At 40.5% G+C, this 22,452-nt stretch overlaps 1 protein-coding gene across 2 annotated transcripts in view; it reads left to right on the forward strand.

Moving 5' to 3' along the window:
• tmem108 (transmembrane protein 108) overlaps nt 1–22,452 on the forward strand; it is a 62,487-nt gene that overhangs the window by 25,543 nt on the left and 14,492 nt on the right. For both annotated transcript variants that reach the window (XM_034108675.2, XM_034108676.2), the window contains exon 2: nt 8,090–8,173. In XM_034108675.2, coding sequence (XP_033964566.1) covers nt 8,134–8,173 — 40 coding nt within the window. In that variant the 5' untranslated portion in view covers nt 8,090–8,133. The remainder of the gene's footprint in view (nt 1–8,089; nt 8,174–22,452) is intronic.

The raw sequence follows: 22,452 nt of genomic DNA on the forward strand, positions 1-22,452 counted from the left end.
GTTGGTTTAACTTCAATGGGGCTGAGATCACATCAAGCCTGGGCTTTGATTCAATAAGTTCAGCATTGATGTTTCAGATTTTAATATGATCCTACTGTAAGTCTGCTGTACATGTTGAAAGAGACTTTATACATTACTGTATTTTGCTGCAAGTCTCTGCTTCACACTACCCCTCTTTTGAATCAGTGCGTCCCAGATAGAAGAGATAAAATGAAGCGTGAGAGCGTGGCATCAAAACTGTTGGAAGAAAAGCATCAGTTGAAACGGTTGTGACTGGAGGTCCAGTTATCAGTTGTATGCGTGAGAGCACAACACTGTAGTTCACACCGTCGTTGTCGCATCCCACACTTCCCCTCCCTCCGCCTCCTTCCCCGTTCTCGTTATGGAAAACCTCTCAGGCTGCAGCCTCAGTGGGAAAACAGCCAGCCTGTTGCCACGGCTCCTATACATAACCACAGAATAGAGGGAAGTCCAAAATTAAAAGCATTGTTATCCCTGTGGCTTGGGGCCACAGCGAGCCGGAGTGACAGGCTTATTTCATCGTGACGTCTGGGGTGATCTTGGCTTTGGCCTCTAGTCTGTGGCCCCTGCAGACACTCTATTCAGAGCTGCAGTCCGGGACCTTTTGGGACCAGGTCCAGTCAGGAGGACCGCAATCACAAAGCCTGTACAGAGTCCCAGAGAAAAGCATATTGTTACCAGATTCCTCACTGTGCCAATGGTGAGTGGGAATTTCAGTCAATGACCCCCCTTTTTTTCTTTTTTTTTCCAGCTCAGTGCGAGCCCCAACATGTCCTTGTGAATGAATTTGAATATAATGTACTATTAGGGTTGCCATGGTGATAGCTGTCGTCGTGTGTGGATGTCAGTTGCCATGCAACCAGTAGGAAGCTAAGCTGCTATGAGTACAGTGCTAAGCTGTCGATGTACACCAGAAGAGGAGCTGTGATACATTCCTGCACATGACCAATTATTCTTAATGCTGGTGTATTTTGTGTGCAATAAAAGAATAATAGTTTTATAATTTTCAATATAGCTTTTTGGGGGGTTGTAGGAAGAGAGGGTTTAACAGGTTATCATATTCAACAGCACAGCATTAAAACAAGCATAAATGACAATAGCTGCAACCATGGCCGTATCCACCATTGAGGTCACCGAGGTCCGGACCTCTGTAATTTTTTCGAGGTGTATATAATAAAATTCGCTAAATAACTGCACATAATTAACAGGGTTCTTTGTAGTACTTCGATTTACTGGCAGTGGGGGCGCTGCAGAACTAAGTAGCCTACATTAAAGCAAACAGAAGAAGACGACATTCATTTATCAACAAACAGCCGCAGTCCGGACTTGTACCCATGGATGTACAAACGCCAAACAACAGTGTGATTTTGGTGGGAGTACGACCACCCTGGACAAAGTTATAGTGGGGGTGCAAAACCATGCAGCTGCACCACCTGTTCTGCTGAACATGGGCTGTAGAGAACCGTGCAGATCTTCCCTATTAACACCAGGATTAACCTTATCGAAAAGAAAAAGAACATTAACAGTGTGAGAGAGGCACAGACACAATGACAATAATACATTCAATGTCACCTTACAATACACAAATAAAATAAATACCAGTGGCATTACAATACAGAAATATGTGATGTCATTACTTGGGATTTTTTACGTATTTTGTATTCATGGTTATCAAGTATCAGACTCTTAAACAACAGAGAATGTTTTATAAAATAGTACTGACAAAACACATATTATCCTTTCACCATGTATTCTGTAGGAATAAAACACTGACGTTTATTCCAATACGAAACATTTTACAAAGTAAATAATTTATTTAATTCTTCCGCTTAGAAAACTAGACGAAACGTCCAATAATTGAAATGACGTCAGCCCTGCGCGTCCCCGCGAACACGGCTTCAATCTACGGCACAACACAGGAGCAGCGGTGGAATGATTGAGATCATCTGAGTCAAGCGGGCTGCTTGTGTTTTTGTTGATCACAGGACATCATATGACCAGCAGATCCTCTGTGAACGCACTACATTCGTCAGTGGACGTATGACAACATGCACAATAACTTATATTGGAGCTATAGGCTATACTTTGGTTTAAATTGCATGAATAAAATAGCTAGAGAGCTAACATTAATTTCATTCATCGAATATCAGACCTTTTTAACAAAACTTTCAATGCTTTTCTTTCATTATAATTTGAGTAAAAGGTTGAGGAGATAACATTGCATTGTGCTATTTTTTTTTTACAAGTGGGGGGTGGACCAAACATCCTTTAGGGGGGTCGTCGCCTCCTCTAGGGGGGTCGTGAAGATTTTTTTTTAAATGTTAAAGTTAAAAGCATCAATCTGGTGCACTTTGAGAGCAACATTAACCCTACCTTAATAATACCTTAAAGGGGACATATCATGCTATATTTGAACAATATATTGTAGGGCCATACCTATATAAAGTATATAAATAGTTTTTCTTTCAAAATACCAAACAGATCCTGCATTTTGCCTTCTGATGTGATTTAGCATGTTTGGCGTGTGTTTCCATTAGCATACCGCACCGCTATCGAACAAAGCCGACACACCGTCCTCTTCCGATCCACTGCGCATTGCTTATCGTTTTATAGATCTATTCTCATCCACCATCTTTGTTTGTGACGTAAAGAGTGTAAGAGTCACGTTTCTGAATCGGGCACTCTGAGTGGATGCAGTCACAGCCAATCGGATTCAGAGTGTTGCCTGTCAGTTCCGTTGCCTGTCAGTTCCGTTGCTATGGTTCCGTTGTTATGTGTACTGAAACGAGAGCCGGTATAATTCCACGCGGGAAAACAAAATAAAAATTGGAATACGTTATTTTAGTGTCTTAAAAGTAGACTGAGGTATGAAGGGTTAACGTTACATCTTAGAATAATTTGTAGTCATGTTCTGTATACATACTAACATATAAGGGTATTGACTTAGTGTGGTTTATCTTTTTGTCGCTGCTTTTAATTTAAACTGAGCTGTTGTGTTCATCAGTAAAGTGGAACTTCTGTGTGAACTATTCATATCTTAAACTGCACTGTAACTTTGTATTCATGTATTTTTTCTTTTAATGTTTCTTTTATTATCTTTTACTGTTTTTAAATGCCTTTCTCTGAATGTCTTTCATTTTTGTAAAGCACCTTGAATTGCCTTGTGTTGAAAGGTGCTATATAAATAAACTTGCCTTGCCTTGGTTACTCCATGTTTACTAGCTATAAGATTAACGTTACAGTACATCACTCTTTTTCACTTCTTACTCAGTCAGCCAGAGTGCAGATATCACCATTAGATTCACACACCTGAAACATCATCCATTTCTTCACTGCTGGTGATGACATTGTTGCTGATACTGCTGCTGCTGCTGCTGCTGCAGCTTGTGGCGCCTGCTTCGATGAAAATAACTTTCTAATATCCATAACTTAGGCTATTAGCTTAAAACTCGTCAGGCACTAGGAAGGATAACTTCTTCTTCAGGGCAGGGAAGGCTACGCAGTACGCAGGCTAATGTCCCGTAGCGGCTGCCTCTCTGGTGGACTCCGGTACTGCACATTACTCCCGAGACATTAAAAAAAAAAAAATCTAATTTTTTTTTTATTTATTTTTTTTAAGTGAAACATCCGGGGCTTTTCAGAAAACATCCGGGGCTTGAGCCCAAGTAGCCACCCCCTAGCGCCGCCTCTGCCCTCCACACTGTCCCGAAATTGACACCCGATGGACACACGAATATGGAATTGTGAATTTCGCACGAAGATGGCCCCGAACCACACACGAAGGCAACATTTACATTACATTTAAGACATACAACTGCAATGAAAGTACCAAAAACAATTATGTTACAGTACTATGATACTGTACTGCTATCTTCAGACTTTGTTCTTTACTTTCTCCGTCTTTATATGTAGAAAATATTACGTTTTCTCCGTAATGTTGTTTCCATAACAACAACAATTTCCTCTCAACTGTCCTTCAAAATAATATATTATATCCTTTTTAGTTTCACAGAACACAAATTGGGTTATTTACATAATATATTTACATGATTTTGTTGTGCAATAAAACAACCCGATGGACACACGATAAAGGAAATGTTCAAATTCGGCTGTGATCGTAGCAACATCGGGCCATTCGTGAGGGCATCTTAAGCCATCGTATGACCGCTGGCGGAGTTTCTCAGGCTCCGGCAGCAACTTCGTGAGCGGAGGCAAAATCTTTGGCATGCCAAAAAATTGCCGAAGGACCTTGCGAAGGTTCATTTTCGTGTTGAATTCGTGTGTCAATTTTGCCCTTCGTAAGGCCATCGTGAGGGCATCTTGTTATCATCGGTGCCATCGGGCATTCGCCCCGATCAGAGTGAGTGTGAATGCACTGATGATAACACGAAGATGACACGATTTGACAAGATGCCCTCACGAGTGCCTTACGAAGTTGCCGCTCACGAAGTTGCTGCCGGAGCCTGAGAAACTCCACCGGCGGTCATACGATGGCTTAGATGCCCTCACGAATGGCCCGATGTTGCTACGATCACAGCCGAATTTGAACATTTCCTTTATCGTGTGTCAATTTCGGGACAGTGTGACAGGGCCTTTAGGGAGATACAGGACAGGCAGAGAGAAAGTGATGGAAGTCAGAGAGGGACTGCAGGGACAGCCTTCTGAGCCCAGGGTTGTATTTACATTATGTTCATGTGCTGTTCAACACAATCTATGTAGGCCAATCCCATCTATCTAATAATCCCATCTATCTATCTGCAAAGTAAAATGAACTAAATTACTGAATTATTTTGTAATACACTGGCAGGAGCGACAAGTGAGGAGGAGCATACATTTAACAATGAGGGATGAGTAAAGGACAGAGAGAGTAATGAACAGAAAGAAGACCAATGTTTTGTGAGCATTTTAGCCTCTTCTGCACCTCCAGATTATAATGTGGATCATTATTGGTAACAATCAACTGATTCTCATGCATTACACTTTCAGATATAAGTTATGCTGCAGCCCACTGACTGACATGGTTCGAAATTAATATATCATCCAATTTGTGCCCCTCTACAGGACTTAAAAACAGATATAGATCATGAAAATCCCCCCAAAATTGGGGGGGGCCTGCCCCCGAGCTCCCCTAGCATGTCCTGGGTAAGGGCCTGGCTGCAAACACGACCACATGCATCCACCCATTAATGCCTCCTACTGTAGGTCAGCCATTTGTGATATAAAGTATTTGCAGGGATTGGCAAGACAATAAAATGTGATCCTGGTAGTCTAGTTTGATTTGGCTTTTTTAACTAAGGTTAGAAGACTATCAGCGAGGTTGTTAAAAATATGATGTTGAGCAACTCCTAATGTATTTTGGCACACAACTCTGTGTTTTTATTCCAAGCCCTTTGTGTGTTGGCAGTAAGGCTGCACGATATATCGTGTCGTAACGATAATCGCGATATCCAAAAAAAATAATGTAAGTAGGCAAATTAACTCAAACACGTCATGTTACAATTATTTTGCTGCTTGCTACAAAAGGAAAACTTGCGCGGCTCTCATGTCAGGGGTACTTGAGTGATTGACATGCTGGCTCTGCATGCACAGCAAACCACCAATCACAATCAAATCTCCAAAGCAAACGGACCTGGTGATTAAAGGTAAAAACACTGTTTGGCGCTGCTAACTCAGATAGCTCTGATAACTTAAGATCCAGACGTCCTTGACTTCATCCGGTTAAATATAGTTTAAAAAATACCAATTGTATAGCATTAAAGTTCAAGAAAGGATGGTTTGCAGGGGGAAAAAACGGTCTTTTCTTCAATTCCTGTATGTTTTCATATCGCAATATATATCGCAGGGGGGGGGGGGGGGAAATCCCAATGTCAGTGTTTTCCAATATCGTGCAGCCCAGTCGGCACCCTGCTGTGTCCACACAGAGCTCTGTTAAACATGAATATAAGAGCTCTTTTTTGTAATGTCTGCCTAAATGCATGGTCTCCATCCAATAGGAAATCCCTTGTGCAGTAACAAGGACATGATCCCTCACCAGTTTCCCATCTTCAAACAAGTCAGAGGTACTAGCATTGAATAGAGTTTCTGCGTTGGTGGGATAGTGTTAAGCATTGCATTAAAACACTTTCCGCTGCTGCCAGTGACCCTACTGTCGGGGGTTTTGTCTGTGCCGTGACCCTAGATGTCTTCTCAAATTATCTTTTACCTGCACATGTGCATGCAACTACAATACAGCTTCTTGAACAGCTGTGTTTTGTACATGCTTATCCTCCTTTCTAAACAAAAACCTTGTTCTGCTCTGTGATAAGAAGTATAAATCAGGCTCTCCCTGCCACTATCTCTCCTCTTCCCACCCTTCCCTGGCCTCACCTCTTGTGCCTTGCAATTTAAAGAGCATGTCAATGTGGCTGAGCTGGCCTGACAGCGCTGATTAGGTGTAATCACCGTGGAAAGGCTCAGCTGCTCTCTTCGCACCCTGCCATTGAGCTCATTAGGCCAGGAACATGATGCTAAAAAACCTAAAGCAGAAGATAGGAATAAAAGGGTTTACTATGACTGCAGCGTTATGGTGTGTTTACAGTGGACACAAGATGGTTTTGGGATAGGTGGCATTTATTCAGAAGCTGGGAAAAACAAATGTTCTGTTGCTATTACTTTATTCATTCATTAGTCTTACTTGTATGCGTCATATCCTTCGCCATTTTAGTCTAAGCTGTGACTTAAGAGCGGGGAAGCAGCAATCAGCTCTGTTTTCATTTTCTTGGAACACATTTGTTATCTAAATTAAGGACTGTCTTGACAACTATTTTAGTAAAACACGTTTACATTGTTTTCATTTATTTGATCTGTTGGAAAGTGGAGTTGGAAGGAAAAATAGATAAATTATTTTTAAACATGTATTATAAAATACATTGTTTCTTGTGATTTTTGCATTCTGCCATTCCCATAAGTAAGCTATTGCTAACATGGATAGATAGATAGTCGCTGTAGCGGTCATACATTGTGACTATTGTAGGTAAATATTTGTGTTATGTTTAATATCATCTATGTTACTCAACATGTTGTTTTTCCTGCTCGGGCATGTGTCCTCCAACCGTATTCAATTCAACAATTTCAAAATAGTCTGTGGTTGCATAGTTCAGATTTATAGCCCAATACAAGCACTGAAAGGTTGCCACAATGGCGACAAAATGACTCAGATGTGGTGTGTTGCCTCTTCAGTCTCCTGAACGGGGCTGCATTTATGACAAAATAAAGCCTTATGAAAGGATCAGCACCCTACTGCCCTGTGCTTTGTGTTGTGTTGCTTTGTGTTGTCCCTCTCATCTAACACGTCTCCCACAGAATCACAGGTTGCCTGATACCAGACCTCTCCTCCTGGGGGGGTGCAAATCCAATTTCACATGTAAGAGATTATTCACGCAGGTAGGGTGAAGGGTGCTAGGTGTGCGTGTGTTCAAACTGACTTCTTTAGAAACATGTGTCTGTTTATGTTGATTGTGAGAGAGCTTGGTGTGGGCACCGTGTTGCACAAGGGCACTTCCCACAAAGGGAGGCGAACACGCACACACTAAAATCTCTGGGGGTGAAAGGAGATGTGTGTGTGTGTTTTCTTTCATTTAACAGAACGCCATCAGTGAGTCATTCTCCTAAAGAGCACCCTTGGGTATTTGTCGTGCTGACAAACAGGCAGTGGCTGTCCTCAGAACCAGGCTTACTGGTCAATGTTTAATGCAACGTAATTGGTTTTACTGGGCAACACAGCCTGCAGGATGACAACGCTGATTTGAAAACTAGCAGTTGAGGCTCTCCTTCTTGGTCTTTTGTTGTCAAAGTTTTGGTTGTAATTCATATTATCCACTCTGAGATGTGTTACTGTTTTATGTTAGTCATTACAAGGATTAAACGTTCAAGGTTAAGCCTTATCTTAACTGCAATCCCTTCTTTCTTTTCAGTGTCTCCTCTACTTAAATCTGCTCACATACAATCACAGTATATCAAAACTTTAATGTGATTTTGATACCAGAGTTGAGTTTCACCGTATCTGTCGTTCTCTCTCTCTCTTTACTAGAGAACCATGAGCACTGTGGAGGAGGAACCGGATCACATGATACCATGAAGACAAGCCTGCATGTCCTGCGCCGCCAGCTGCTGAGTGAGTAGACCCCAGGGTGGGACCAGGGCATCGGCAGAGTGTCCTGGGTTTGCAACCAGAGACCCAGAATGCCAGTATGCATTATATATGCAAAGTCTAAAGAGAACATGTCTGGGAAAGTCCTGCTACTATGTTACAAATACGATTAGAGCAGCATAGAAAACACACACACAATGTAAACACGTTTTACACGCTATGTCAAGACACTTTTTGTATGTGTGGCCCTTTAATACCACTGTATAGATAAAGTTCAAAGCACTCATAAATATTTATAAGGTTTAACCTTAACACATTATAAAGCCTTTTATAATGATGTATAAGGTCAATTATTATAAATACTTCATAGCTGTATGATAATTATCATATTTAGGAAACATTATAAGTGTATAAGTAACTCTAGGAGATCATAAGGTGCCACAAATTAAAGTTCTGATGTATAGGCAGATATAATACATTACAAGCTGGTTATGAATCACATGAATTGGTTTGCTTTAAGTACATTTTAACTATGATTATATAGTGTTATTAACAGATTAGAATGGGTTATTCAATACATTACTAGGCTATACATATTAGACATTTGCTCTGTAGAAAAGTGTTACTAAAAAAACTATAATAATAGACAGGTCTACAGGTCCATAAAAGAAGGGCCACAAAAACACATAGGTGAAACACATTGCAGGTCAGTGCCATTTTAAGAGCCCTCAGACCCAAGGTCTTGTTGGTGTTGCGTGGTGTTTTCTTTTGTTCACAATATATGGGATGGATGATAGTTTGTTGTACAGTTGCACAGCTGTCTGTGTGAGGGTTAGGAAATACTAGCCATCTGATCAAGAATGATCCACAACAAGTAAGCAAATGAGCGCTTATCCCAAACTTTGATCCTTTAAATATGCTTTTTGTAACCAGAAGTCTTGTTGCTCTCTCTTGGTGGTGGATGAAAAAAGTTCCTTTATTGCTGGAGGCCCTGAAAATGCCTTGAGGGAACCTAATATCTTGTTATGAGATACTGTTCATACATTTCTTCATGTATTCTGTTACGTCCCCAGCTCGCTTAGGGTAAAAGGGAAGCAACACGAAACCAGGTGTTCTTGGTGAGAGGTTGATTTTAATAATAAACTCAAAATAAAGATGATATCAAAAATACAGGCTCTTAAAACCAGCTATCTGTTCACAATAACGCTACACAAAACGAAGGTCACAGATTATCACAGTCATAGCACACTATGGGCACTTAAGGCTAAAATAGTGAGGCGTCTCGCACAAGTTCGACGCCGTCACAAATCACAGAACACACACAAAACACTTAAGCACACACCCTAACTAACCACTGTAGCAGAACTAGCACAGAGCTACACAGAACTGACACAGAACGTAAGGAGAGCACCGAGAGACATCTGACACAGATTCAGACCTCTCCTGTCTAACTGAGATGCACACACTCTTGTAAGAGTCCCCGGAAGGTGTGGGCAGGGATTGGTGAGTCGGACCCCGACCTGCTCCAATCCAGATCAGCAGCAGCAGCCGTGACACCCCCCCCCCCCCCCCCCCTTAAGACATAAACTCACAGTTTTGTTAACCATGCCTACTACTAAACCTACCTAATAATTTTGAAGGACTCTAAAAGACTCGAAGGAAATCTCTACACACAATACACATAACGACCAGGGTCGTAACATATTCCCTTAGTTCTTGTTAAAGTTGTAGTCTGTGCTGCTTTAAATTCCGAAGACAGGATCAAGGCTGTGTTCACAGCTCTGGCAAGCCACCAGCGCAGAATGTCACATGAATATGGAGCATGAAGTTCAGACTGGGGCCCACCATGCTCCCGGACGGTTAGCTAACCAGGCTGATGATATGGTATGCAACCCAGAGCTCCGCCTCAGGCCAGCGGAGCCAAAGGCTGTCTCTGACAAATCTGCCTTAATCTCACACAAGTGATAAACTCGGACTGGACTGCTGTGATGGAAGTGCCTTAAGCTGTAGCAGAGGTGGAGCGAGATCACATTGAAGCGGCTCAATCTAAAAAAGGGAAGTCTGAATCATGACTGTGGACTTGCTTTGTATATTTTTATATTAAGACCATATTTCTGGTTTTGTCCAGGTCGATCCGGTCTCTGAAAGCATCTCTTTTAAAGTCGGAGATCCAGCTGAGGCCTGAGTTTCCTTGGGCACATTACACTTTCATCAGGGTTGCCTCTTTACAGTGTGCAGAACTGAAAGGCCCTCTTAGCTATACAGAGACATTTCCTAGTTCTCAGTCTTTACCAGCCATCTGCAGGAGACAGATGTGCCTTAACATCCTTAGGCTGCGAGCAAGCGAATGGATTCTGCAGATAGAAGAGAACTAAGATGAATGATCCCTCATCATGACAGGTGTCAGAGAGAGTACAAATACTTTTCCTCTGGTCACCTCTGTGTTGTATTTTATTCTTCTGCGCTCCCTATAGAAGCTCCCTATGGACCTTGAGTCTGAAATAAAGATTGGATATAGACCTTTGCAAGCTTGTTCTGATGAGATATTAAACCTAACACAATTGAGATAACTTACTTGTTTCTTGCAAATTAGGTTTTTTTTCTGGCACAAAGTCTAAGAAGCAAGGTAATTGCTTGCAAATTGTGTTTTGAAGGCAGCTTCTTGAAAGACAAATTGGTATGAAGTGTAAATGACCACACAGGGCTTGAGTAACCCTCCAAATCTGACTTTGGCTTGTTTTGTATGGTTAAAGTCTGCTTTTGCAACAGTATGTGGTTTTTTCAAGCTGCAACAACAGTAAGAATGTTGACATTCTTGGTAATTGGAAAACATTGACAGTGTCTGTGACTTGGTGTTAAACTGCGTATCTGCAATTTGGTGTTCTCTTCAAATTCCAGACAACTTCCTGTTTAACATTTCTCCTTCCTGTTAGATTATTTGCTGCTTTCACAGTAGCTAAATCATTATCCCAGTAAACAGCACAAGAAGTCTTTGTTGTTCTTGTTTTCGCATTCCCCTTCCATCTGATTCTCCGATAAACGCGTCACTGTTCAAAGCCGTAACCCGACAAACAATTTATGGAGCATTCAAACAGGAAGCCATTATCCTGTTACGAAAGCCTTTCCCTCTTATCTCAGGCCTCACATCTGTAGAGCTCTCCCCACTCCGCCTTTCCACTACTCCACCCATCCAGGCCTCCATCACGATGGTTCCAGCGGGCCACAGGATGGCCCGTATCTGTCTGTTTCCCCCCACGGGACAGACACTCAGCCCAAAATGGCAGACAAACACACACAAGGGCAAACCATAGGAATGTGTCTGTTGGTGCTACTGTAAAGATGACCCTGTATTTAAACGCCCAGGATGTGTAATCACCTCCACAATAGGAAGATTCCCAAAATAATCTGTGCTTGGGTCGTGAAGCTAGTCAATGGTTGAAGTAGTAGAGGTAGAGATAGTCATGAAAGTATAGTGATACGAAAGTTAGCACTCCGCCTTACAGTAGTAGTTAAAGTATTATTACTGTTAGCTACAAACGTTGTGTCTGTATTAGTGTTGCACGGTGTACCGATACTTGAAAGGTACCGCGATACCCTGCCGTTAAAAACGGTACGATTCCTCCGTTTCATTCGTATCGGTACTTTAAGAATGACGGGGAAAAGTACTCCCGTGAAAAAGCGCCGTTTTAATAAGAGCCGTGTGTGTTCAGCGCTCTGCTTCCACTCCCTGCACTGCAGCCGTGCCTGCTGTCCCGCTCCTCTCAAGCACGTTCTAAGTCCCTCCCCTCTCTCGTGCACGCGGCCACGCGCTAGCTGCCAGAGCATGTGAGAAACGAGAAGCATGGCTGCAAGTGGGAGTGCAACTGCCGCTGCGCCTCGGCTTGTTGACAAAAAAGACGCCAGAAGTCTGTGAACGGGCCGTTCAGGGGTTCAGAGCAGAGCTCCCTGTCGGAGCGGCAGAGCGTGATGTGCACTGAACAGTGTTTCTGTCGCAATATTATCGTTGAGCAAACTTAACTAGCAAACTAGCATAACTATCTGCTAACGTTAGCTTTAGCCTTCGTTATCTATTAGTTTTTTACATAGGCTATTAACGGCGGTGGTATAAGTATATATATATATATATATATATATATATATATCTTGTACTCGAGTAAAAGTAGAAGTACCCAGGTCTTGTACTTGAGTTAAAGTAGAAGTACTAGAATGTAGGAACAATCCTGCAATCAAAATGTTCCTCAGTAAAAGTACAAAAGTATTATCATCAAAATACAGTTAAAGTAGCGACAGTAAAAGTAGAAGTGCTCAGGTCTTGTACTAGAAGCACCTGAGTGTAGGAATACTCTGTTACAGTAAAAGTACTGCATTAAAAATATTCCTCAAGTAAAAGTATTAAAGTAGCGACAGTAAAAGTAGTCATTGTGCAGATTGGTCCATTTCAGAATAATATATATGATATGTTTTATAATGATTGATCATGAAAGTGTTCTCAAAGCTGGTAAATGTGCAGCTAGTTTGAATGACTTTGTAGACTGAAGGGTAGCTTGAGGATTTACTCCAGGTGGAACTAAAGTCTGATTCAACACTTGATTATATTTCACATCATTCATCCACATCTGTGAAGTAACTAAAGGGATTAAATACATGTAGGGGAGGAAAAGTACACCATTATTTCTGAACTGTAGTGGATTAGAAGTACAAAGTAGCAAAAGTAACATTGAAATACTTAAATAAAGTACAAGTATCTCAAAATTGTACCCAAGTAGTACTTGAGTTTACTGTATGAATGTAGTTACTTTACACCAGTGGCTATAAAGATAGAAAGACTAAGCCTTGCACAGAGGCATGAAAATACATTTTCAAAATGCTCAACAGTGCTGCCAAAATGTTAAACTCACTGCTACACAATTAAAATAAATGCTTTTATATATATTTATATTAGATGTGACTCTTTGGCGTTTCTGTTCTTAGTAACACTGCTGCTTTAGTTGTTCTGACTGCTAAAATCATCTGTTATTCCTAATTTTAAAGCCGATATTCCGCGTTTCCCTTTTTTTAAGAAAAGTATCGAAAAAGAATCGGAATCGCAATTCTTGACTTGGTATCGGTATCGAAACCAAAATGTTGGTATCGTGACAACACTAGTCTGTATTGTTAACAGTTGGGCTAGTAGTTATATCATCTGTAGCCTACACAATTGTAGTACTTGTATAGGTAGTCATGGAAGTACTGGTATTAGTGTTAGCAGTAGGACGAGCAGTTTTAGCTAAACCTGAACCCTTATAGTATGCTAGTAGCATGGTGGTTGTAGTGGTAGCAGTAGTCATGAACACCCAGAAGTACTTGTAGAACTACTTAAAGTTGCAGCAATATTGTTATTAGTTTTGTAACAATGGTACAGGTGATGGTCATTGTAGGCTACTGTAGTAGTTATATATTTTACTGTAATGGTAGTAGTGGTGATATAGTAGGCGTGCCCCTTCTGTTTATAGTGGATCTATTGAAGTGAGTCAGGGCGATAGCGCTCTGTCCAGGTGAGATAATCCAATTTTGCAAGCAGTTAGTCAGACAGCTCTCCATTCGGCCTGCTGATAAAAGGTTTTGTCTGCCTCAAGCTGATGGATCTGATCTATTTCTGAGAGAAAGTCAAAGCTTAAAATTAAAGGTTCGGATCACCTTCTACAAATCTCCCCATTTAAGGCTTGTGATTACTTTGATTTGGGTCTGTCAGCCTTTTTCCTCCAAAGTGAGATATGAATTCATTTTGTATGAGGGATCAGAGCCATTATGTGTGCACCAGTATGATGTGATAAAGGTTCATTGCTATTCTGATGAGCACTGTAGATAAAGCCTTCTCCATTTGCCCTGAGGGATTTGGGGAGAATCCCATGGTGGGTTGTCGGCTGCTGTGAAGTGGTTGTGATTAGCATATAAGAGGCTCAGTGTGGTCCACTGAGGGCCGGCTGGGTGGTGTGGAGGATATCCTAATTATAGCCAGGTTATGGTCAATGCTGGGCTGCCAAACAATCAGTAATGCATGTTTATCCCATTCATTAATGAGGTGGAACATTTTTTATTTTAAGTTCATATCTTATTATTGTATTAAAAATAACTTAGTCATCGTTTTTCTATCTTGCTAAAGGGCACAATGAACTAGCTGTTTAGTTGTATAATTTATAATTTAAATAATAATAATAATAATTTTTTTATCTGCAGTCCCTTGAACAAGACAATAAGTTTGTAATTAAATCAAAGTAATTTTTATATTTTAAAGCTTGCAAATAAGTAGTTAAACAAGAACATGAATTTAAAGGACACCTATCATGCTATATTTGAACAATATATTGTAGGGCCATACATATATAAATATAGTTGTTTTTTTTAAATACCAAAAAGATCCTGCATTTTAGTCATGCCTCATTTCGCTCTATAGATGAGAGTAACACATTTTTTTGCACTTCCGGGCAAAAATAACGGCTCCGCCCACTTTTGGGGGAAAACAATGCTGTCAGTTGAACGGCGGTCAATACAAATTCTGAAGTTTTTGCCAATCCGATCAGAAATTTAAGAAAACCGGAGATTTTTGGATCTTCAAAAAGCCCGATTCCAATGGCCAGACAGGCAAACAATTGCATTAAGCCATTAGAAATTGACGATCGGGCTCGATATATGGTTAAATATAGCAGTAGGCTATCGATTTTCATAGATGAGAGTAACATCTAAGTCACTTTACGGCCCCGCCCATTTTTGGGGGAAACAACGCTGTCATTTGAACGGCGATCGAGCCTGAAGCCACAGAGCTCTTCCTTTACTGTCCTTTCTTCTTAGAGGAAGTACAGAAACACTGAACTCTTGATTATTTGTAATGTTTGAGGTGCAATAAACGACACAGCAGCTTTTTGGCATGATAAAACTATTATGTTCCGCCTCGCTCATGAGAGTAACAGCTGGAGAAATTACAGCCTCGCCTACTGATTTTAATTTAACCATATATCAAGACCGATTGTCGATTACCAATGATCGAATGTAATTGTTTGCCTGACTGGCCATCGTAATCGGGCTCTTTGAAGATCCAAAAATCCACGGTTTTCCAAAAAATTTGATCGGATTGGCAAAAACTTCAGAATTTGTATTGACCGCCATTCAAATGACAGCGTTGTTTTCCCCCAAAAGTGGGTGGGGCCGTAATTTTTGCCCGGAAGTGACGTAGGTGTTACTCTCATCTATTTGCACTTTCCAGCAATATGGTCAAGCTGCGGCCGCAGACAGTACACGGCGGTACACGACACGCCCACCTGACACGACACTACGGTGGCTGAGAGGCATGGCAGAGGCATGGCAGAGGCATGGCAGATGAAAAGCGAATTAACGACACTCCACGACACGCCCCCTACTACGCCTCCTACGGTGGCTGAGAGACCGTATATGGCATGTTATTGTAGCATTTTAAGCAACTATTAGGCAAATAAATGAATAACCTATCCGTTTGAGAACCCCTTGGAACCCCTTATCCCATTTTGATGGTTGATATCTCATTTGGACAGTGAAAGCCAGAATGACAACAGGGGTGAATTTCATTTTATAATTTTGCAATAAGTCAATGATATGTTTACTGACATCTCATTTGAACAGTGAAAGCCAGAATGACAGCAGGGATGAATTTCATTTTATAATTTTGCAATAAGTCAAAGATATATTTACTGTATATTATAAAAATGCTTGTCATGTAGGCATACTGGAGGTCCGTTCCAATGATGTATTAATAATAAGATATATATATATAGCGCCTATATATATATATATATATATATATATATAGCAAAATAAACACAATTACACTGCGCTAAACAGCCACATCGACAAACAAACGAGAACCTAAATAGTATGTAATTATATCTAAAACCACAATACGTTAATTACCTGTACTCGGTGCGCCATATTGTTTGTTGTCTGTTCAGGGATGCAAACTCATCAGGTATGAAAAAGGTGACAAGGATCCGAGGCCCCCGACCCCACGGAATATCGGCTTTAAAATTAGGAATAACAGAAGATTTTTAGCAGTCAGAACAACTAAAGCAGCAGTGTCAATAATAACAGAAACGCCAAAGAGTCACATCTAATAGAAATATATAAAAGCATTTATTTTAATTGTGTAGCAGTCAGTTTATAATTTTGGCAGCACTGTTAAGCATTTTGAAAATGTATTTTCATGCCTCTGTGCAAGGCTTAGTCTTTCTATCTGTATCGCCAGTGGTGTAAAGTAACTAAGTTCATAAACTCAACAAGTACTATACTTGGGTACAATTTTGAGATACTTGTACTTTATTTAAGTATTTCAATGTTTTGCTACTTTGTTCTTCTTCTCCTCTACAGTTCAGAGGTAAAAAGTGTACTTTTCCTCCACTACATGTATTTAATACCTTTAGTTACTTCACAGATCTGGATGAATGATGTGCAATATAATCAAGTGTTAAATCAGACTTTAGTTCCACCTGGAGTAAATTCACAAGCTACCCTGCAGTATACAAAGTCATTCAAACTAGCTGCACCTTTACCAGCTTTGAGAACACTTTCATGATCAATCATTATAAAACATATCATATATATTATTCTGAAATGGACCAATCTACACAACGACTACTTTTACTGTCGCTACTTTCACTATATTTTGATGATAATACTTTTGTACTTTTATTTGAGGAACATTTTGATTGCAGAATTGTTCCTACATTCTGGTACTTCTACTTTTACTCAAGTACAAGACCTGAGTACTTCTACTTTTACTCAAGTACAAGATCTGAGTAATTCTACTTTTACTTAAGTACAAGACCTGAGTACTTCTACTTTTACTCTAGTACAAGATCTGAGTAATTCTACTTTTACTCATGTACAAGATCTATACTTATACCACCTCCGTTTATAGCCTATGAAAAAAACTATTAGAAAACGAAGGCTAAAGCTAACGTTAGCAGATAGTGACAATGTATGCTAGTTAGCTAGCTCAACAATAATATTGCGACAGAAAAACGTTTCAGTTCACATCACGCTCTGCCGCTCTGCTCTGAACACCTGAACGGCCCGTTCTAACAGCTGTTCACCAACGGTCCAGTCTGTGCCACAGTGACTCCGGACCACACAGTTAATATTAACGAACGCACCCGTAGGTAATGTAGCTGCTGAAGCTAGACCCTCATACCGGAGCAGCAGAGCCTTATTATTATACATCGATGAGCATAGCCGACAGGCAGGGAGACGAGCTTCATTATAATATATAAAAAAAGAACACCATGCGTGTCATGATGGCACATAACGGCTCGCGGCCTCAGATTACTCCGGGTTACTACTATTTTTCTTAGCGGATGCATGTCAATTTAAATCAATACAACTATTTTTTAAATCAATAAAATCATTTTCTAAATCCATAAAAGCATTTCAATTAATATTGGGAGTCATGTTGTTACTTTGTCGAGAATGTGGCCATGTAATACGCGGGATAATGTGCACATTGCATAATGTGCCTTCATGCCGATCTAGATCCCTCCGCTTCGCGTCGGGCTCCTGATCAGCCTGTCGGTGTTCTTTTCCCCATAATGACCTAATGACCGCGTCGCTTCACATTATCACTTACATATGATTATATTATATATTATATAGTCTATATTATATAGTCATTATTCTTTTTCTTTTTTTAAAGCAGGAGGTGCAAAAGTGCCTCGGGGAGGGAGAAAAAGAGCCACAGTGGAGAATAAACAGAAGGGCAACCATGCAAGGGAAGTCTTCTTCGCTGCTTTTGTGTCAGACTGCTGCACCACTTACTGGCCTGGCATATGTACTACAGTGTCTCCAGCGCTTTCGAGCAGCAATGGCCGGCCGTGGCCCAACCTCTCATTCCCCTGATAGGTGGAGAATTGACCAATAGCCGTAGCACCACTTTACTGACGTCAGTAAAGTGTTCAAATCTGGATCAGTCTGTATCAGATCCGTTGCAGCCCCTTTTTTAGAGATTTGGGTATGGAGGAAAATAGTGTTTTCTGACTTGGTGAGTTCCCTGGAACACCGGGGACACATATTCATGTATAAAAGACTTACAAAAGTGCATTTTGCATGATAGGTCCCCTTTAAACAGAAAGAAATAGTGTCTATTTTCAGGTCCGGAGTTGACCGATTTTGGGTTCTACTGACTGTTTATAGCTGCAGGACAGTGAATGTGGGAGTTACTCAAATTAAACCAGCGTGTGGGATCATGGTAATGTAGGAACATGTCACCCAGTGCAACTGTGTGGCTTATTGATGTGTTTTTCATCATTTATGGGCAGAAATTGAGCTGTTTGGAACACGAGGGGCTATGGATTCAAAGACCTTTTAGTATAATCAATTCATTGTTGATTTAGCTTTTATCATAGGATTTGTTTAAGTAAATAAAGTATACCTCCATTTTGTAACTTATCCAATACAGGTTTTTCTCACTGTGTTGTATTCCTTCTTTTATACATTTAACCTTGGCTAGATTGTCATTGCCTTGATGCGTTTGGTTCCCTCTACGTATACAGTTCTTCCTTTATCCCTGTCATGCTGCCTGAGCAGGGAGATGACAGAGCAGTTACAGTTCAGAAGTACAGCCTGAACCGTCACGAGCCTTATTGATGGATGATTTTGCAGCTCCTATTTTTGGCTTCCTGTAGAGCATCCAATTCAAATATTGCCAATGCCAGCTGCCTGCTGATGATGCGACACAACGGGCCTCGCTCCAGCACTATGCTTCACTGGCAGATTGTCACATGTAAGCTACAACGTTCATAGCATGTAGCATGAGGTGACCCCTGGAAAGAAAGATAAATGTCCAATCCTCCATGGAGAGTAGCCCCAAGTACCACCCACTAAGTGCTCCAGTATGATTGATTAGTGCGCCGTAAGCCATGTGGTTCTTCTCAAATGAAGTCCTGACGTATCCATGGCATAAGTTTCATGCAGAATGTAATCAGCAGAAGTAAATGTTTTTGTTTTTTTCACCAGTGTAACTTTATATTTAGTGGCAGCCGCTCTGGCCAGTGTCTTCTGACATTGAGTCTAACAATGAATGATTGGTGGGACAAAGCCTGCTTTGGATCATTTCTCAGGATCCTGCTTTGCAACATGATTTATTGATGTCCCTGATGGCATCAATGGAGGACTTCAACGAGTGTCACCAGCTTCCTATGCCTTCAAAAGAGCCCTAATTCAGCATGTTTTCCTGCATAAATTGCCCCTGCCTCCATCCATCCTAAGCTTCGGTAATGGAAAAGAGGAGCATTAGTCAAATAAATAGGGGCATGATCTGGGGGTTGTTTGTCTCCATCATATTAGCATCTATTATGATGTGTTCTGCAGGGTGATATAGATCGTAAAGCCAACAGGTTGGTGTGAGTGATAACGGTGTAAGCTGTGTGTTGCCTTTTGTTCCAGGCAAATATGAATACCTTTGTTTCAGTGTCATCGTTTTAATGTAACACACTAATACAGAATGATGTTGTTCACCTACTACTTCCCTTCTCATCAACAGTCAAAAAGCAATGACTATGTGTGTGTGCTTGATAAAAAAAAATTATGTCCAGCCAAAAACAGCACAATGGTCAATAACTCATGCTAGTAAACGAGTAGACAAGACAGAGCAATACAATGTGCTCTCTATATTTTCCTTTCCCTCACAACTTATTTCCTTTTGAGTGTCCTTGTTTCCCTTGGTTTAATGTGTCGAATCCAACCTCTTTGCTTTTGTTAATGTCTGATGTAACACCCACACAACTCCCTCTTACCCCCTACTATATCTCTGGCCTCCACGTAGCACATTTTCCCACCCTGTTGACCTCGCTATTTTTCCCCTTCTCCATCCAATTTTGTCATGTTCTTCCGAGTGCTTCAACTCAATAATGGATGTTCATAAAGCTCAATTTGCTTCTCGGGCCTTTTCAATCATTTCTGTAGTTAATTCACTCGCTGTGCCTGCTTCCCCACTGCAGTCTTTGCGGAGGCCGGGCTCTCTTTCTGCGTGCACCCTGCTTACGTTCTCACTCCATTAGCCAGACACACAGCCGGTGTGACGAATTACACCCATTTGCCTCAGTGTGTAACTTGGTGCATGTGTTAAAACGATTAAAACACATGAATAGTTATGAGTTACAGAAACTCAGCAATACAACATATTCTTTAAGTCAAAACATATGGATTTGTTGTTTACAAAAAACAGCCGTATGACTACATATGCAGAACTGTATTATTACACTGGACAGGTAGGAAACATCTCCTTTGTTATTAAGAATTATCAGTTTTTTTGTCTTTAATAGCTTTCATGTAATGTGAACTAGTGACTCCAAATCAATCCAGCATCTCTTTATATCAGATTCTAGTCCAGCTTCTATCCAACAATAATATATTCTTTAATTGAAAATTATTGGATTTGTTTTTAATACCTGCCTTGTCATGTGACATAAGGATTGTAATAATACTACGTGTTTTTTCATCCCAAGCCATCAATCTGCCACCTCTATTACATGTAGCATTCACCCAAGCAAGTATTGATCCAAATCATTGATCACAGAGCTTGACAAACACTCATACAATCCATTAAACAGCAGTTAGTGTGCTCCTCAACAGATTATTCATTTTCTACCCCTCCAAATCAAGTGTGACTCACTCATACTACACTTTGAAACATGTGTATTGCCTTGATTTGATGATGTATGATGATATACCCTTTATAATGGGAATAATACTAAAGTTAAACAAGGAGTATCACTGCAGACTCAGAGGGGCAGAGTGTGTAATCCTCACTACTTATTCAGCAGCACTAATGAAAATAGGGCAATCAGAAGTCTAAGCTGAGCGCAAGCTTACTTTAAAAGCAGATTCTTCCTTTTAACATTTTAGATGTGAATTTTAATAAAATATGATTAGACAAAATTGCAAAGTTGCAAAAAGACTGTATAATCTCAATGTTGGTTACAGATCACACGTCGTATTATCAGTTTTCCAATCGTATCAAATAAATAATTTTCCTGTTTATGTGTCTTCCAGAGGATGTGGATTCTGATATGACTTTGTTTGTTAAGGCAGACTGGGTGCTATCTTTTATTCAGTAGAAGCAGAGTGTTGGGTTGCCAGGTTGTAACAGCCAGGTTAAGGTACTGATTGAAGGTATGATTGAAACAAAACCATGGCATTGTTAACATCCTAGCTCTTGATTGACCTCTAACCAGTATTTTTTGCCCTGAAGAACATAATTATTTCTCTACCTTGCTTGAAAACGTCAAGATTAACATTACACATAGATATTAAGAGTACCTTTTGCTATGTTGTAGGCATATTAAATTACGTTTGTCCTAATGGACCACTATTTACACATTACCAACGATCAGCAGCTTGGGTTTGTCCCTGTTCCATTTCCCTGCCTAAAGGATCATCTTAAGAGGGACAAGCAGTCATAAATCAAGGATGGCCATGTGTGTTATCTCTTCAGATATGATTCTGGAGTGGGCTCAGTGGATTAGAGACGTGACAGACTTGGTTAATGGAAGACAGAGCCTGGACCCTCGATCCTGGTAGTACGTGTGATTGAGTATGGAGGAATATGATTAATGATTCAGAGGCTCAGTTTAAATAGTCAGTGCTTTGGGGGTTCTGCTGAGATGTATTTTAAACCCCCCGATGAACAAAGATGATGGAAAGGCTTTATATGTCAAAGAAATTCGAATTTGCTGATATTGACTGTTGCCTGGTCTGCTCCCTTTTCTTTCAACACGTTCAACGGATTTCCTTTCTCACATATTCCCCCATCTCTTACTCCTCTTCCTCTCTTGGTAATGGAAATTGGGTTTCCATAGATACTGAGCATCATAGTTAAACGATGGACACTACATCTGGGTCACATCGGTGGCTTGAGAATATGTGTTTTCTATGACTCTTGGTTTTTGGGGGTTTTATGAATGCCTAAACAAAGACTTTTTCTCTCCCAAGGCATCTAATGCAGAGCTTTTATTTTTCATTGTCTATTTCATACAGAGCCCAGAAGCTTTTTTTGTCATAAGCAGTATACCCATTCAGGCCAATGGTGTGAATATTGCTTGTTGGAACAGCTACATTTGGTATGGTATGGTTGGGCAATGTCACGAAAAGGTTTTTTGACATGCACATATCAGGGAACATCTTCATGCTCTAAAATAGCTTTTAAAAAAATATTTGTTTTCTAATTTGAGTTGCTAGTCTCTAATTAATGCCCTATATGTAATGTTTCAGTCAGTATTATTAAAGAAATAACTCTGGCGATATTC

The sequence above is a fragment of the Pseudochaenichthys georgianus genome, chromosome 20 (genome assembly GCF_902827115.2).
Source record: "Pseudochaenichthys georgianus chromosome 20, fPseGeo1.2, whole genome shotgun sequence".
NCBI classification, from domain to species: domain Eukaryota; kingdom Metazoa; phylum Chordata; class Actinopteri; order Perciformes; family Channichthyidae; genus Pseudochaenichthys; species Pseudochaenichthys georgianus.